At 44.0% G+C, this 17,321-nt stretch overlaps 1 protein-coding gene across 7 annotated transcripts in view; it reads right to left on the bottom strand.

Annotated features, from left to right (window-relative positions):
• The window catches only part of LOC117419825 (beta-parvin), a 39,047-nt gene that overhangs the window by 4,044 nt on the left and 17,682 nt on the right, over positions 1 to 17,321 (bottom strand). For 5 of the 7 annotated variants that reach the window (XM_058985534.1, XM_058985533.1, XM_058985535.1 and 2 more), the window contains exons 10-17: positions 16,970 to 17,038; positions 16,655 to 16,756; positions 16,401 to 16,473; positions 9,143 to 9,232; positions 8,518 to 8,582; positions 4,229 to 4,331; positions 3,610 to 3,753; positions 1,232 to 1,347 (exon numbers count right to left, since the gene is read on the bottom strand). In XM_058985534.1, the coding sequence (XP_058841517.1) occupies positions 1,232 to 1,347; positions 3,610 to 3,753; positions 4,229 to 4,331; positions 8,518 to 8,582; positions 9,143 to 9,232; positions 16,401 to 16,473; positions 16,655 to 16,756; positions 16,970 to 17,038 (762 nt within the window). Of the gene's footprint in view, positions 1 to 1,231; positions 1,348 to 3,609; positions 3,754 to 4,228; positions 4,332 to 8,517; positions 8,583 to 9,142; positions 9,233 to 14,986; positions 16,101 to 16,400; positions 16,474 to 16,654; positions 16,757 to 16,969; positions 17,039 to 17,321 lie in introns of those variants that run through there. The other 2 variants (XM_034033057.3, XM_034033056.3) reach the window with 1 other exon arrangement.

Here is a 17,321-nt window from a genome sequence, read left to right as displayed (position 1 = left end):
CAATGGAGGTATTGTCAATGCCCATGACAAACAAACTGAAATCCTATTAGCATGTATTAAAGTGAACAGTATTCTCGTCCATGCAGAAAGTTAGTTCATATATCATATTGCCTCAAGTCTATGTGTCAGCATGTAGCTGCTGACCAACAAAATCTTTATTCAGAGAAACAAGAGAAGATACTTCTACAAAATGACCCACGTTAATGTGCACAGCGATCTTGCTGTTTGCAGTGCTTTTACTACGCAGCTGCCACACTGCCAGCCTATCCGTGTGCTTTGCCGTGGTTTACAATGCTGTGCTTGCCACTGTATAAAGCCATGCACTTTTACAAGGAGGGATTCAACTTCAAATGAAGGCAGAAACTAAAAGCCTTTTGAATTGTTCTCTCTCAGATCACTGGACCTTTTTGTGTGATCCACAGTTAAAGGTAAAGCAGACATGAAAGAAGGCAGGAAACTCTAATCTTGTAATTCCTAGAGAATAAAAGCATTGCTTTGGTCAAACACAGCAGTAGCAGTGGCAGCAGTAGCTTGGCTCTCAGGACATGTTTTGCACTGGTTTGGGGTCTGGAATCAGCACACGACACAATCCAAATGAAACGCATCTCAGAGTTATTTACTCCAAAACATTAGCACCATTTTTTTTTTTTTTTTAGATAGTAAAAACGCACCCAATAATCTTATCAAACCAGAAATAAACTAACCAGACATTTAAATTGAGGAGCCTGCAAGTAGTCTGATGTTGTTTCTTATTGGTTTTTAATTGGAAATGGTGCTGTTTGCCTTCAGACAAAAATAACACTGATGCTGATCTGGAGTAAATATCTTTCTAGTGCATTGTGTCCACTACCGCTGTTACTGGAGCAGTAATGTGTCTGGGTATGAAGCATAACTTTAACAGTATGATAAACTGTGTTAAATAGCTACTGCTTGTAATAAGTGGCCAATATAACCCAGTCTGCGCAAGACCCTGCAAACAAAATGTTACAAGGAACGAACAGCCTTCTTTGTATTAGATACTAGATTCTCAAAGCTATCTACTCAATTGTAATTTGCGTTATTTTTCTGTCAAATAAGACACCACTTCAGGGTACTCACAAGCCCCTGCATTAAATATCTGCAGTGCTTCTTTCTGGTTTGGTACCTCGATTGGGTGTGTTTTCACTGTGGTGTTTTGGTGTAAAGAGCTCTGAGAACCCAACCCTGTGTGATTGAGAAGGAACACTGTTACCTCCAGGAGAAGCACTTCCACAGACACACTGGCCGGCAGCTCCAGCTCTGGTTTGAAATGCTTTGCCATGGCAACCAAGAGATGCAAGGTAGCCAGCAAATCCCGGCTATGGATTACTGGTACGGAAGAAAACAAATACATTGTCATGTACACAGAGGCAGAGGGGTGTACACAAATGATCTGCGGTGCCGACTCTTACCCCTACGCCACTCTGTGTGATCAAGCCTATGTCACATGTATCTGCAGTATGGCAAGAAAGGAAGGACTGAAGAGCAGCTCCTGAACTCGGATGAAAGCTCCTGAAACAGCACTGAATCAACAGGGTCCTTTACATCTTCCACCCTTTTGATTCATTTCAATTAGAATTTCATTCAAACAAGGTACACAGCCTTTATCAGTGTTCATCACTTTCTTATACAGCAAAATACAATTTTAGCACTTCATATTCTGCATAATAAATGCCCTGTGCTGAAATTCTAATATTTGCGGAAATACAAATATAGCTTAATAATGAAGAGGAAGCAACACAGATGTTCAGTGCCTCTAAAACAGGAAATGAAAATAATTTTTTTTATGTTTCTCTAATACATTCCTCAGTGTGCAGGATCTAAGTCACAAAGCTAATCATTCTTTAGCAGCACCATTATTTTCTGAAAGGTGAATAAAGTGAAAAACTCACTTTTTAAGGTATTCCATTTAAGGTATTCCAAGGGCGTTAAATTTCAGCTCTGCAACTCCTTCTTTCAAAATAACATCACTGTAACACAGCCAGTAACATACAACCTCAAGGCACTACAATAAGGCTCAACTGCTTGCTGCTAGTTTTGTAACATTAGTTTTCATTTCCCTTATAAAATGCTACAACTTTGAAGTCATAAAGTCCTCTCCAGGGATGGAAATGACACTCCCTCTGCATAGCAGTTTGATCCCTGATTCCTGGTTTCATTAGGAGTTTAATAAGACACTCCTGAGCTTGTTATCTATACACTGTGGCTCATCAAGTGCTTGGTGAAACCTGGAATGGGTGAAACTGCTCTGCAGTAGGAGTCCTATTTCCACACCAGTGTGCCATGTCTATACAGACTCATTGTGTTCTAACCCTGCCTCTCAGTGTGCCATGTCTATACAGACTCATTGTGTTCTAACCCTGCCTCTCAGTGTGCCATGTCTATACAGACTCATTGTGTTCTACTCACACTGACTCTCAGTGTGCCATGTCTATACAGACTCATTGTGTTCTACTCACACTGCCTCTCAGTGTGCCATGTCTATACAGACTCATTGTGTTCTACTCACCCTGCCTCTCAGTGTGCCATGTCTATACAGACTCATTGTGTTCTAACCCTGCCTCTCAGTGTGCCATGTCTATACAGACTTTGTGTTCTAACCCTGCCTCTCAGAGTGCCATGTCTATACAGACTCATTGTGTTCTACTCACACTGCCTCTCAGTGTGCCATGTCTATACAGACTCATTGTGTTCTAACCCTGCCTCTCAGTGTGCCATGTCTATACAGACTCATTGTGTTCTAACCCTGCCTCTCAGTGTGCCATGTCTATACAGACTCATTGTGTTCTAACCCTGCCTCTCAGTGTGCCATGTCTATACAGACTCATTGTGTTCTAACCCTGCCTCTCAGTGTGCCATGTCTATACAGACTCATTGTGTTCTAACCCTGCCTCTCAGTGTGCCATGTCTATACAGACTCATTGTGTTCTAACCCTGCCTCTCAGTGTGTCATGTCTATACTCATTGTGTTCTAACCCTGCCTCTCAGTGTGCCATGTCTATACACTCATTGTGTTCTAACCCTGCCTCTCAGTGTGCCATGTCTATACAGACTCATTGTGTTCTAACCCTGCCTCTCAGTGTGCCATGTCTATACAGACTCATTGTGTTCTAACCCTGCCTCTCAGTGTGTCATGTCTATACAGACTCATTGTGTTCTAACCCTGCCTCTCAGTGTGCCATGTCTATACAGACTCATTGTGTTCTAACCCTGCCTCTCAGTGTGCCATGTCTATACAGACTCATTGTGTTCTAACCCTGCCTCTCAGTGTGCCATGTCTATACAGACTCATTGTGTTCTAGCCCTGCCTCTCAGTGTGCCATGTCTATACAGACTCATTGTGTTCTAACCCTGCCTCTCAGTGTGCCATGTCTATACAGACTCATTGTGTTCTAACCCTGCCTCTCAGTGTGCCATGTCTATACAGACTCATTGTGTTCTAACCCTGCCTCTCAGTGTGCCATGTCTATACAGACTCATTGTGTTCTAACCCTGCCTCTCAGTGTGCCATGTCTATACAGACTCATTGTGTTCTACTCACACTGCCTCTCAGTGTGCCATGTCTATACAGACTCATTGTGTTCTACTCACACTCCACACTCCACTTCTGCATGGCTTCCTCTGGCAGCCTCAGCTTCTGCTTCAGGGCGTCCATTACAACACAGAGCTTGCGTTTCTGAGCAGTGGCAGTCAGGGCTATTTCTTCTACATCCAATTTAACATCCCCTAATCTTGCTGGCAAAAGAAAAGAAACAATACATACAATCTTGACATGCAGGCCTACGGTGAATTAGTCTAGAACTTTCTGAACCTTTATTGGTGTCAAAAGCAGGTCAATCTGTTTGGTTTGTTAACGGTGAAGGGGTGGGGTACACAAGAGTGTAAGAACATAAGGAAACGAGAGCAGACCCTTTAGCCCATTACAGCTAAATGAAAGAATATCAAAGTGTCCATACAATCTCTACATGCAGTACTATAGCACTCTCCAAGTGAGGCAGCTCAATGTCCCTTTGCAAACCGAGCGAATGACAGAGCAAGGTGCAGTGACAAGAGTGAGCACACTTGCAGCCAGCACTATACCACACACTGTACTGTGCAGCCACGGAGATAGTGAATATCTGCATTCAGCAATGCGATTCAGACCAGGTAGAGAAGGGGTTAGGGTTAGGGCTCCAGGTTTGCATTGCAATGTAAAAGTAAACATGCCTACCGAGGAGGTGATGCAGTATGAGCCCATCGAAAAGATCCTCCTCCAGGCTCTTCACCACAATGTGCTCCTGGTGCAGGGATCCATTGATCCAGTCAATCAGAAACTGCAAACACACACAGAGACATGGGCAAGGAGACCAGCCTGGTGTTGGGGCTGGGGGGGAGAGAGCATCACGCAGCCTAACTAACTGCGCCGTACTTGAACTTTAAACTGTACAGCAGTTTTCTTTAAGGAGAAGAAAGCCATTACTTGCAAGCTTGGGCTTGTTCCTAATATTTTGTCAGCTCAGTGCAAGACCCTTCTTTCATCTGAAGCTATAATACACTCAATGGTGGTTTTTGTAGTAATGCTAAAATCAACTTTTAATAAAATTTGGTGGCAAACGTATCTACAAGACATCTTTCTCAACATTCTGTCACACTGAAACGTTTGAGATGTCTCTCAACATTCTGTCACACTGAAACGTTTGAGATGTCTCTCAACATTCTGTCACACTGAAACGTTTGAGATGTCTCTCAACATTCTGTCACACTGAAACGTTTGAGATGTCTCTCAACATTCTGTCACACTGAAACGTTTGAGATGTCTCTCAACATTCTGTCACACTGAAACGTTTGAGATGCCTCTCAACATTCTGTCACACTGAAACGTTTGAGATGTCTCTCAACATTCTGTCACACTGAAACGTTTGAGATGTCTCTCAACATTCTGTCACACTGAAACATTTGAGATGTCTCTCAACAGTGTCACACTGAAACGTTTGAGATGTCTCTCAACATTCTGTCACACTGAAACGTTTGAGATGTCTCTCAACATTCTGTCACACTGAAATGTTTGAGATGTCTCTCAACAGTGTCACACTGAAACGTTTGAGATGTCTCTCAACAGTGTCACACTGAAACGTTTGAGATGTCTCTCAACATTCTGTCACACTGAAACGTTTGAGATGTCTCTCAACAGTGTCACACTGAAACGTTTGAGATGTCTCTCAACATTCTGTCACACTGAAACGTTTGAGATGTCTCTCAACATTCTGTCACACTGAAACGTTGAGATGTCTCTCAACATTCTGTCACACTGAAACGTTGAGATGTCTCTCAACAGTGTCACACTGAAACGTTTGAGATGTCTCTCAACATTCTGTCACACTGAAACGTTTGAGATGTCTCTCAACATTCTGTCACACTGAAACGTTTGAGATGTCTCTCAACAGTGTCACACTGAAACGTTTGAGATGCCTCTCAACATTCTGTCACACTGAAACGTTTGAGATGCCTCTCAACATTCTGTCACACTGAAACGTTTGAGATGTCTCTCAACATTCTGTCACACTGAAACGTTTGAGATGTCTCTCAACAGTGTCACACTGAAACGTTTGAGATGTCTCTCAACATTCTGTCACACTGAAACGTTTGAGATGTCTCTCAACAGTGTCACACTGAAACGTTTGAGATGTCTCTCAACATTCTGTCACACTGAAACGTTTGAGATGTCTCTCAACAGTGTCACACTGAAACGTTTGAGATGTCTCTCAACAGTGTCACACTGAAACGTTTGAGATGTCTCTCAACAGTGTCACACTGAAACGTTTGAGATGTCTCTCAACATTCTGTCACACTGAAACGTTTGAGATGTCTCTCAACATTCTGTCACACTGAAACGTTTGAGATGTCTCTCAACAGTGTCACACTGAAACGTTTGAGATGTCTCTCAACAGTGTCACACTGAAACGTTTGAGATGTCTCTCAACATTCTGTCACACTGAAACGTTTGAGATGTCTCTCAACAGTGTCACACTGAAACGTTTGAGATGTCTCTCAACATTCTGTCACACTGAAACGTTTGAGATGTCTCTCAACAGTGTCACACTGAAAAGTTTGAGATGTCTCTCAACATTCTGTCACACTGAAACGTTTGAGATGTCTCTCAACAGTGTCACACTGAAACGTTTGAGATGTCTCTCAACAGTGTCACACTGAAACGTTTGAGATGTCTCTCAACATTCTGTCACACTGAAACGTTTGAGATGTCTCTCAACATTCTGTCACACTGAAACGTTTGAGATGTCTCTCAACAGTGTCACACTGAAACGTTTGAGATGTCTCTCAACAGTGTCACACTGAAACGTTTGAGATGTCTCTCAACAGTGTCACACTGAAACGTTTGAGATGTCTCTCAACAGTGTCACACTGAAACGTTTGAGATGTCTCAACATTCTGTCACACTGAAACGTTTGAGATGTCTCTCAACATTCTGTCACACTGAAACGTTTGAGATGTCTCTCAACATTCTGTCACACTGAAACGTTTGAGATGTCTCTCAACAGTGTCACACTGAAACGTTTGAGATGTCTCTCAACATTCTGTCACACTGAAACGTTTGAGATGTCTCTCAACAGTGTCACACTGAAACGTTTGAGATGTCTCTCAACATTCTGTCACACTGAAACGTTTGAGATGTCTCTCAACAGTGTCACACTGAAACGTTTGAGATGTCTCTCAACATTCTGTCACACTGAAACGTTTGAGATGTCTCTCAACATTCTGTCACACTGAAACGTTTGAGATATCTCTCAACATTCTGTCACACTGAAACGTTTGAGATGTCTCTCAACAGTGTCACACTGAAACGTTTGAGATGTCTCTCAACAGTGTCACACTGAAACGTTTGAGATGTCTCTCAACATTCTGTCACACTGAAACGTTTGAGATGTCTCTCAACAGTGTCACACTGAAACGTTTGAGATGTCTCTCAACATTCTGTCACACTGAAACGTTTGAGATGTCTCTCAACAGTGTCACACTGAAACGTTTGAGATGTCTCTCAACATTCTGTCACACTGAAACGTTTGAGATGTCTCTCAACAGTGTCACACTGAAAAGTTTGAGATGTCTCTCAACATTCTGTCACACTGAAACGTTTGAGATATCTCTCAACATTCTGTCACACTGAAACGTTTGAGATGTCTCTCAACAGTGTCACACTGAAACGTTTGAGATGTCTCTCAACAGTGTCACACTGAAAAGTTTGAGATGTCTCTCAACATTCTGTCACACTGAAACGTTTGAGATATCTCTCAACATTCTGTCACACTGAAACGTTTGAGATGTCTCTCAACAGTGTCACACTGAAACGTTTGAGATGTCTCTCAACATTCTGTCACACTGAAACGTTTGAGATATCTCTCAACATTCTGTCACACTGAAACGTTTGAGATGTCTCTCAACAGTGTCACACTGAAACGTTTGAGATGTCTCTCAACATTCTGTCACACTGAAACGTTTGAGATGTCTCTCAACAGTGTCACACTGAAACGTTTGAGATGTCTCTCAACAGTGTCACACTGAAACGTTTCTACGAGACGTCTTTCTCAACGTTCTGTCACACAAACGTGTCACAAAATTGTATCATTGAAGACATTGAGAAAGACTTATTTTATAAGTTTATTTTATAATTACTACTCCTACTACTACTACTAGTACAAGCTCCTAGTTCCCTCTCTGCCACTTCCCATCTCTGCTGAACAATTTTGCATTATACTGTATTTATGTATTTATTTCTTAGCAGACACCCTTATCCAGGGCAACTTACAATTGATACAAGATATCACCTTATTTTGACATACAATTACCCATTTATACGGTTGGGTTTTTACTGGAGCAATCTAGGTAAAGTACCTTGCTCAAGGGTACAGCAGCAGTGTCCCTCACCGGGGATTGAACCCACGACCCTCCGGTCAAGAGTCCAGAGCCCTAACCACTACTCCACACTGCTGCCGCCGTGGATGCCCCCGTGGATACCCTGTACTCTGTATGGATACACTGATAACTCTGTACAAGGTACAGAGGTATGGATACCCTGATACCTCTGAGGCATGGAGGTATGGATGGTATGGATACCCTGATACCTCTGTACAGGGTATCCATTCCTCACTATAGACCCATACTGTGTGGTCAGCAAAATGAATAGATTGATCGATTAAATCTAAAATCTATGTTGCATTTGGCTAGTTACAAAACACTTTAGTTTCACAAATAACCTGCATTTCTATACATCAGCTGCTGTGTCAGTAATGCTGATAAAAGACCAAACTGAAGTCCTGTAATTGGATTTTTAAAGGATTTCCAAGTTTTGCTGTCTCTCAACTCTATTCTCCAATAGTCTTCAGACCCACATGCTTTCCTCACATCTAAGTGCGCTCCCATTTCAGAAGAGTGTCCTCCTACAGACCAATCAAACAGTAAATGCAATGCAGTCCAGCAGGAAACCAGAACTAAAGTCAGGGTTACCGTTTTTAGTTCTTCAAGTTTTGGATCCCTTAGGGACTGGGGCTGAATTATCTTTCTTTTTTCACCTATGAAAGAATAAAACAAATACTGCTGCAGAGTAACATTCTCAATGTGCTGTGTGGCATATACAAAATGGAGACACTTTATTATGTGCAGGTATGTCAGCTTTCTTTTTTTATCTTTTTTAAAAATAATTTTGCCAAAATACCCACCCTGCAGAGGCACAAGGCTTTACCCTTTACCCGCATTACATATCTAAGAGAACTGCAAGTTTCTATACACAGAATTTGAGACCCGTGATTTTTGTTTATTGATGAATATGGAGTACGATACAGACTAATCATATGACCTCAAACCTGACTGGCAGGCTGGATGAGGCAATAGACCCCACCCTCCCCTGTGATTTAGCCAATGGGAAACAAAGAAACAAAAAGGGGGGGTGGTAGGGGGAGATGGAGAGATGTGAATAGATTGCACATGAATGGGGGGGGTCTGGTTTATTTATAAATCTCCTGATTGGTTAGTAGATGATGTAATGCGCAGGTGGCAGTACTTCCTCCAGAACAAAAGTTATTATCTTTTATTTGAAGAAGCAAGAAATGCCACGTGAACTGTGAAAACTTACCTAAAAAACCTTTAATATCTTCTGAAGGTTTGGTTTCTATGGAAGCCTGGGCAAAGATTTCAGAATAGTCCAGATCCATTCTTTCTGAAACTACAGAAAGCAGCCGGATTGATCCACACCGCCCCTTACACTGTGCAGCCGGATCGATCCACACCCTTACAGTGTGCAGCCGGATTGATCCACACCGACCCTTACACTGTGCAGCCGGATCGATCCACACCGCCCCTTACACTGTGCAGCAGGATTGATCCACACCGACCCTTACACTGTGCAGCCGGATCGATCCACACCGCCCCTTACACTGTGCAGCCGGATTGATCCACACCGACCCTTACACTGTGCAGCCGGATTGATCCACACCGACCCTTACACTGTGCAGCCGGATCGATCCACACCGCCCCTTACACTGTGCAGCAGGATCGATCCACACCGCCCCTTACACTGTGCAGCCGGATCGATCCACACCCTTACACTGTGCAGCCGGATCGATCCACACCGACCCTTACACTGTGCAGCCGGATCGATCCACACCCTTACACTGTGCAGCCGGATCGATCCACACCCTTACACTGTGCAGCCGGATCGATCCACACCCTTACACTGTGCAGCCGGATCGATCCACACCCTTACACTGTGCAGCCGGATCGATCCACACCCTTACACTGTGCAGCCGGATCGATCCACACCCTTACACTGTGCAGCCGGATCGATCCACACCCTTACACTGTGCAGCCGGATCGATCCACACCGACCCTTACACTGTGCAGCCGGATCGATCCACACCGCCCCTTACACTGTGCAGCCGGATCGATCCACACCCTTACACTGTGCAGCCGGATTGATCCACACCGCCCCTTACACTGTTCAGCAGGATCGATCCACACCGCCCCTTACACTGTGCAGCCGGATCGATCCACACCGCCCCTTACACTGTGCAGCCGGATTGATCCACACCACCCCTTACACTGTGCAGCCGGATCGATCCACACCGACCCTTACACTGTGCAGCCGGATCGATCCACACCACCCCTTACACTGTGCAGCCGGATCGATCCACACCCTTACACTGTGCAGCCGGATTGATCCACACCGCCCCTTACACTGTTCAGCAGGATCGATCCACACCGCCCCTTACACTGTGCAGCCGGATCGATCCACACCGCCCCTTACACTGTGCAGCCGGATTGATCCACACCGCCCCTTACACTGTGCAGCCGGATTGATCCACACCGCCCCTTACACTGTGCAGCAGGATCGATCCACACCCTTGCACTGTGCAGCCGGATCGATCCACACCCTTACACTGTGCAGCAGGATCGATCCACACCGCCCCTTACACTGTGCAGCCGGATTGATCCACACCGCCCCTTACACTGTGCAGCCGGATTGATCCACACCGCCCCTTACACTGTGCAGCAGGATCGATCCACACCCTTGCACTGTGCAGCCGGATCGATCCACACCCTTACACTGTGCAGCAGGATCGATCCACACCGCCCCTTACACTGTGCAGCCGGATTGATCCACACCGCCCCTTACACTGTGCAGCCGGATTGATCCACACCGCCCCTTACACTGTGCAGCAGGATCGATCCACACCCTTACACTGTGCAGCCGGATCGATCCACACCCTTACACTGTGCAGCCGGATCGATCCACACCCTTACACTGTGCAGCAGGATCGATCCACACCGCCCCTTACACTGTGCAGCCGGATTGATCCACACCGCCCCTTACACTGTGCAGCCGGATTGATCCACACCGCCCCTTACACTGTGCAGCAGGATCGATCCACACCGCCCCTTACACTGTGCAGCCGGATCGATCCACACCGCCCCTTACACTGTGCAGCCGGATTGATCCACACCGCCCCTTACACTGTGCAGCCGGATTGATCCACACCGCCCCTTACACTGTGCAGCAGGATCGATCCACACCGCCCCTTACACTGTGCAGCCGGATTGATCCACACCGCCCCTTACACTGTGCAGCCGGATTGATCCACACCGCCCCTTACACTGTGCAGCCGGATTGATCCACACCGCCCCTTACACTGTGCAGTCGGATTGATCCACACCGCCCCTTACACTGTGCAGCCGGATCGATCCACACCGCCCCTTACACTGTGCAGCCGGATCGATCCACACCCTTACACTGTGCAGCCGGATTGATCCACACCGCCCCTTACACTGTGCAGCCGGATTGATCCTCACCCTTACACTGTGCAGCCGGATCGATCCACACCCTTACACTGTGCAGCCGGATCGATCCACACCCTTACACTGTGCAGCCGGATCGATCCACACCCTTACACTGTGCAGCCGGATTGATCCACACCGCCCCTTACACTGTGCAGCCGGATTGATCCACACCGCCCCTTACACTGTTCAGCAGGATCGATCCACACCCTTACACTGTGCAGCCGGATTGATCCACACCGCCCCTTACACTGTGCAGCCGGATTGATCCACACCGCCCCTTACACTGTGCAGCCGGATCGATCCACACCGCCCCTTACACTGTGCAGCCGGATTGATCCACACCGCCCCTTACACTGTGCAGCCGGATTGATCCACACCGCCCCTTACACTGTGCAGCAGGATCGATCCACACCCTTGCACTGTGCAGCCGGATCGATCCACACCCTTACACTCTGCAGCCGGATTGATCCACACCGACACTTACACTGTGCAGCCGGATTGATCCACACCGCCCCTTACACTGTGCAGCCGGATTGATCCACACCACCCCTTACACTGTGCAGCCAGATTGATCCACACCCTTACACTGTGCAGCCGGATTGATCCACACCGACACTTACACTGCACAGCCGGATTGATCCACACCACCCCTTACACTGCGCAGCCGGATTGATCCACACCGCCCCTTACACTGTGCAGCCGGATTGATCCACACCACCCCTTACACTGTGCAGCCAGATTGATCCACACCCTTACACTGTGCAGCCGGATTGATCCACACAGCCCCTTACGCTGTGGATTTTACAAATAACGTTTCAGATAAACTTTTAATACATCTACTATCTTGGTAAGAGTATGACATTTTCTCGTCAATAAGGTTTGAAAACAAATTCTAAAAAGCTGACTTTAGTTAAGAACACCAGAATATAAAATTAACAAACCGAGAGGAGGTCATTCAGCCCATCTAAGCTCATCTTGTTATTAGTAGCTGATTGATCTCAGAACTTTATCAAGTTGGGTCTTAAAGGATCCAAGTGGTTCTGCCTCAACAACATGACTAGGTAACCCATTCCACACATCGCATGTACCTGCCTGGTACATTTCTTTAGAGACACATCCAGGGTTCAATCTTTCAAAAGCAACAATAAACACGACCCAGGCGGGCGACACCTAAGCAAATGAAACAACATTCTTCTTGTTAACTGCAGACCGATCGCTCTTGCATCGTGTTAAAATAAGCCAAGATGCACAGCATTACACAAATAAAGAGACTTACCCTTTTAAAAGACAGCACTAGTATACCGAGAAAAGAGAACGTTGTTTTTGTATTCCTTTCCTACCTCCTAATAGTTAAATGTGATGTCTGAAAAGAAGGAACCGAAGTCACAGAAAAAAAAAAACAACACTCACAATAAAACAGTTAATTATTTCAGTTTGCTGGCAACTTTGAGAGCCACGGAAGCCAGGCAAGACAAACAGTATGTGCTCTGAATGGATAATCTTAGTTATACACATACATACATACATATACAAAACCATGTAGAAAACAGACTTCCTGTTGTGGCTTTTCATGGAAGCTGTGCAGAGACGTTAAGCTGCTGAAAGTCAGCAACTTGTTGCTGTGTGGTTTTTGTGACTTGTCACTGAAAGGGAACTAAACCACTGTGTTGAAGAAGCAAGAAGGGGAGGAGATAGAACAACCAATATGAGAAGCATCATAGCCAGTCAATCTAGTGATGAGTTTATACACACAACGCATGGGTCTAGCTAGGACGACTTTGTAAAGTCAGAATGCATTGCTTTACAACCTTAGACAACTCGATAACAATGCAGCCCGCACCCCACCCCACCAAAAAAAGAGAAAGAGACCTGTAGCAACGCTCCGCTGATTCATCAGGAAAACCACAAGCATGTCTAAAAAGAGGAACATTCAGCAAACTCTGAGGCAGCAGCTTCCTGAACGCAATGGGTGCTCATTTTACTTGAAACATGAACTGGGTTTAGAGAAGGCTGTGGCACTCCTGTGGCTGCTTTTCACAGAAAAAGGTAAGTGAACCAACAATTCAAAGAAATGAATTCATTCTGTGCGGACAAGATATTTCTTCACTGCCAAATCTTGTGTGTCAACACTCACTATGTATTTTCTTAAAAGTAAAATCTTAATTCAAACAGCAGCAAGACAACCAGAATCTCATTTCTAATGTCTACATTTTTTTGTGTGTAGTTCCTGATCGACTAGATTCAAGTATTAGAATGTCTCGCCTCAGTCAGTCTGGGAATATACAGTACCGGTTGGTTAAACTTGGCTCAAGCGAATGGTCAGTATTTTGTTGACCAGCAGTTGAAGATAAAAACAGCACTGTTTTGTTTCTGGTGATGAAGTCACGGTCTTGTGGCTTGTGGGTAACACTAGTGCTGATGCTTGACTCGTATCACCTAGAGAAAGAATAGCACCGCCTATCCGGGTTTTGAACAACACGTTTACACACAGTTCTGTGCAGAGCGAACTTCACTGCCATGAGCTGCTTTGGTTGACAGATCATCTGTTTCAAGACACCTTCCTGCAATGTATTAGTCGAGTGTCCACACTAACGAGTACAGTTCATGCAGGGCATACTGTAGGGCTTGTGGGCTAGAGTACCAAGCTGTAGTACAACAGCTCTTCTAGCATCAGTAACTCATACAGCAGACAACCCAGAACTGTTTAAACCACCCAAACAGAATCCTCCAGAAAAATAAAACTCAGGCGATTTTGTTTCACAACATCTTCTTTATTAGAACAAACACACACACACACGACAGCCACTCAGTTTACACATTCTTTTTTCGTACTCTGGCAGCAGATCTGCCAACATGTTTTAAATAACGTATTAAGGCAAGCATGCATTGGCATCCTCTGTACATATGGCTCTGCCGGATATTTTGGTACTATGTTTTGGTAAAACATTCATTTAGACATATAAATAGACAGTGTTGTTGGCAGCACAACAGTCTTAGAACTAAAAATCGCAAACATTTGTATTGCAGGGATGGAAATAACAATCCTACTGTATAGCAGTTTCACCCTTTCCTGGTTTTACTATGAGCTTGATGAGCCACAGTGTACAGGTAACAAGCTCAGGTGTGTCCTATTAAAAACTCATAGTTGAACCAGGAATGGATCCAGCTGCTATGCAATGGGAGTCTTCTTTTCATCCTTGTTTTGTACCTGTTAATTTTTTTTTTTTCAAACTTGGAGGTGTAACTTGGCACACGTCATACCTGATCAAAACCAGTACATTAAGTGAAAGGTTACTGAAGCAGAAGATATTGCATGAACAGGAAATTCATCAGGCCATCGACGCATCCAAAGCAATCACCATTTGGACAAACACAGCAAATGTCACATGATCAAATAGTCTTTACCTAGAAAATTTGAACCATAAACCTTCTCCTGCGAATTATTATTGCAAATCAAGGCTTCGAGATGAACAACATACAAAAAAAAAAAGAAGTAATATTGCTAAAAACTTTCATTAGGGGTTTTATAGCCTTTCAACATCCATAAATATCCAGCATAATTCAAGCAAGGATTTGATTTCGTATGAATAAAGTGGTTTCATAAGTGACCTAATACAGTAAAGAACATTTTTTCCAATCAACAAAACCTCTAGTAACTTGCACGCTGTGACCAACAATCCAATTATTTCGCTGCATTCACAGTATGGACTTCATGCACAATTTAAAAGAACCTGGATTATGTCATGAATTCTCATACAGTGCATACTGGAGAAATGCTGACTAGACTTGTCTATATTACAAGCAAGCAAATGTTGAAATGAACAAGACAAACTGCATTTTTAAATGTGCGTTCGATTAATACACACGAAAAGCACAAGCGCATAGTGCTTACAGTGCTGTATATGCTACACCTGGTTTAATGTTTCACACAAACCCGCATTTTAAAATCTACCACATTATTACACTCCTTAAATAAATACAGTCATCTAACACTGCTTTCTGAATTATGTTTGATAAATTATTTTACGCCGCAGTTTCATCATAACTGAAATAAAAAGTTATTGGTCTCACACAGCAAACATTACAAAAGTATGGTGTACTTTATGAATGCAAGTCCTGCACATTCTCATATGTATAGCAACTAAGAGAGACTACTATAGCAGCAGTTAGTGAGAAGGCACCCGTTTTAAATGTAGCAACAAAACACGTTTAGTTTCTTGTCTCAATAAAGCTTATGAGCACACTTCAGTAATGCAACACTAAGAAACTACAAATGAGCACAAAAAACAGGAACATTTTAGTTCATTTTCAGTATAAATAAAACCAAGGCAATTGCATAGAGAAGGTACAAAAAGAAGAAGATATAGTACAAATTACAGTACAACTCATGTCCTAGCACGCTTGCATGACTGTGCCAGGATACAGCAGACACAAGAACATGAGAGAGAGAGAGAGAGAGAGAGAGAGAGAGAGAGAGAGAGAGAGAGAGAGAGAGAGAGAGAGAGAGAGAGAGAGAGAGAGGTCTACTAATTTAATTGAAGAGCTAGAAATGAGTCTACTCCTTCATTCAAACCCTTGTATTCCAGTGTGGCTATGCTCTTGACTCCATTAGCAGTACTGAGATGATGGCTGGTCTTCCTGAGAGTTGTATTTGTAGCTGTACACAGCGCCCTCCAGTGGTTACTCTGCGTTTTTGTAGTTCGTGAACAGGTTATACAGAACCCTCAGGGTGGATTTGAGATTCAAATTGACAACGTCTGCAAAATCACAACAGTAATACTATTTATTTATTTATTTATTTATTTTAACGTCCCCTTACCTTTTTATGATTTACTGTTTTTCATTGCAAATGCACAAACACAAATATAATGTTACTTTATAGATGTTAAAGCTTTTAATCTGAAATATATGAACTGAATGATAGTGTTAGAGCACCGCCTTCTGAATCAAAATGTCATTACAACTGAATTAAAACACAAAAACATCCTAAAACAACACTCCAGTTCATTTCAGAATGATCAGATGTGCTAAACAGACAGTGGAAAATATTCTTGTACCTTCAGGGCGTACTTTAGGTTTCTTCAGCCCTCCGTCCTGCATCAGCTCAAAGGCAAAGGAAACATTAAGAACCTGCAGACACAGAAAACGATTACAGGAACACTTAAATAAGACAACAGTTCAATCTGCCCCTCCTCTTCAAAGTGCGAACCGGTATTCCCAGGAAACGAGCCCATCATATCTAGCCCTTACTTTATACAGCAATTATTACTACTGTGTGCTAACCCTGCAAGAGAGCATGCACAGGACTTACCTTCTGCTCAAAACTCTCCGGAGTCAAAAAGAAGTTGTGCAGGGGGACAAAGTAATCCTCCAGCAATCCCATCAGCAAAACCAGGTATACCCCATCTGCAAACTAGACAGAGCCTTTCATTATCTATTACATGTGCACAGACCCGCATCAGGGGACTACACTATCTCTCAAGTCCAGGCTCATGTTTTTGCATAGTACACTGGCATAGCAGATTCCTGTTAATTGTAATCTAAATTCATTACACAGCTTTAAAACAGCCAGTAATGAAGCTGCATTAATAAACTGCACAGGTCATCCCGCATGTCGGAGTCTCACCTGTGTCTCCAGCTCGGTCACCTCCAGGTTCAGTTTGTTTAGGTGCTTGTTCACAAAGGTGATAAGAGACTGCGAACGTTAAGAGAAAGAAAGGGGCATTGCTGAAAAAGTACATGTGCTGTAAATGAAAACCAGGCTGATAAACAGACAGACTGGAGTACATACTGTCACTTTAAAGGAAGTAGCAAGGCAGTGTTAAAGCTTTTCTTATTGCAATTGAGGACTTCTAGTGGAAACGTTTGTCATTTAATTTATGAGGGTTTTTTTAGTATTTCAAATGCCTGCGTTTCTAACAGGGCTGTAACCCCGCAGTGCGTTGCTAACAGGGCTGTAACCCCGCGGTGCGTGGCTA

Source organism: Acipenser ruthenus, chromosome 14, assembly GCF_902713425.1.
Source record: "Acipenser ruthenus chromosome 14, fAciRut3.2 maternal haplotype, whole genome shotgun sequence".
NCBI classification, from domain to species: domain Eukaryota; kingdom Metazoa; phylum Chordata; class Actinopteri; order Acipenseriformes; family Acipenseridae; genus Acipenser; species Acipenser ruthenus.
This window is presented reverse-complemented; position numbering and strand designations above follow the sequence as displayed.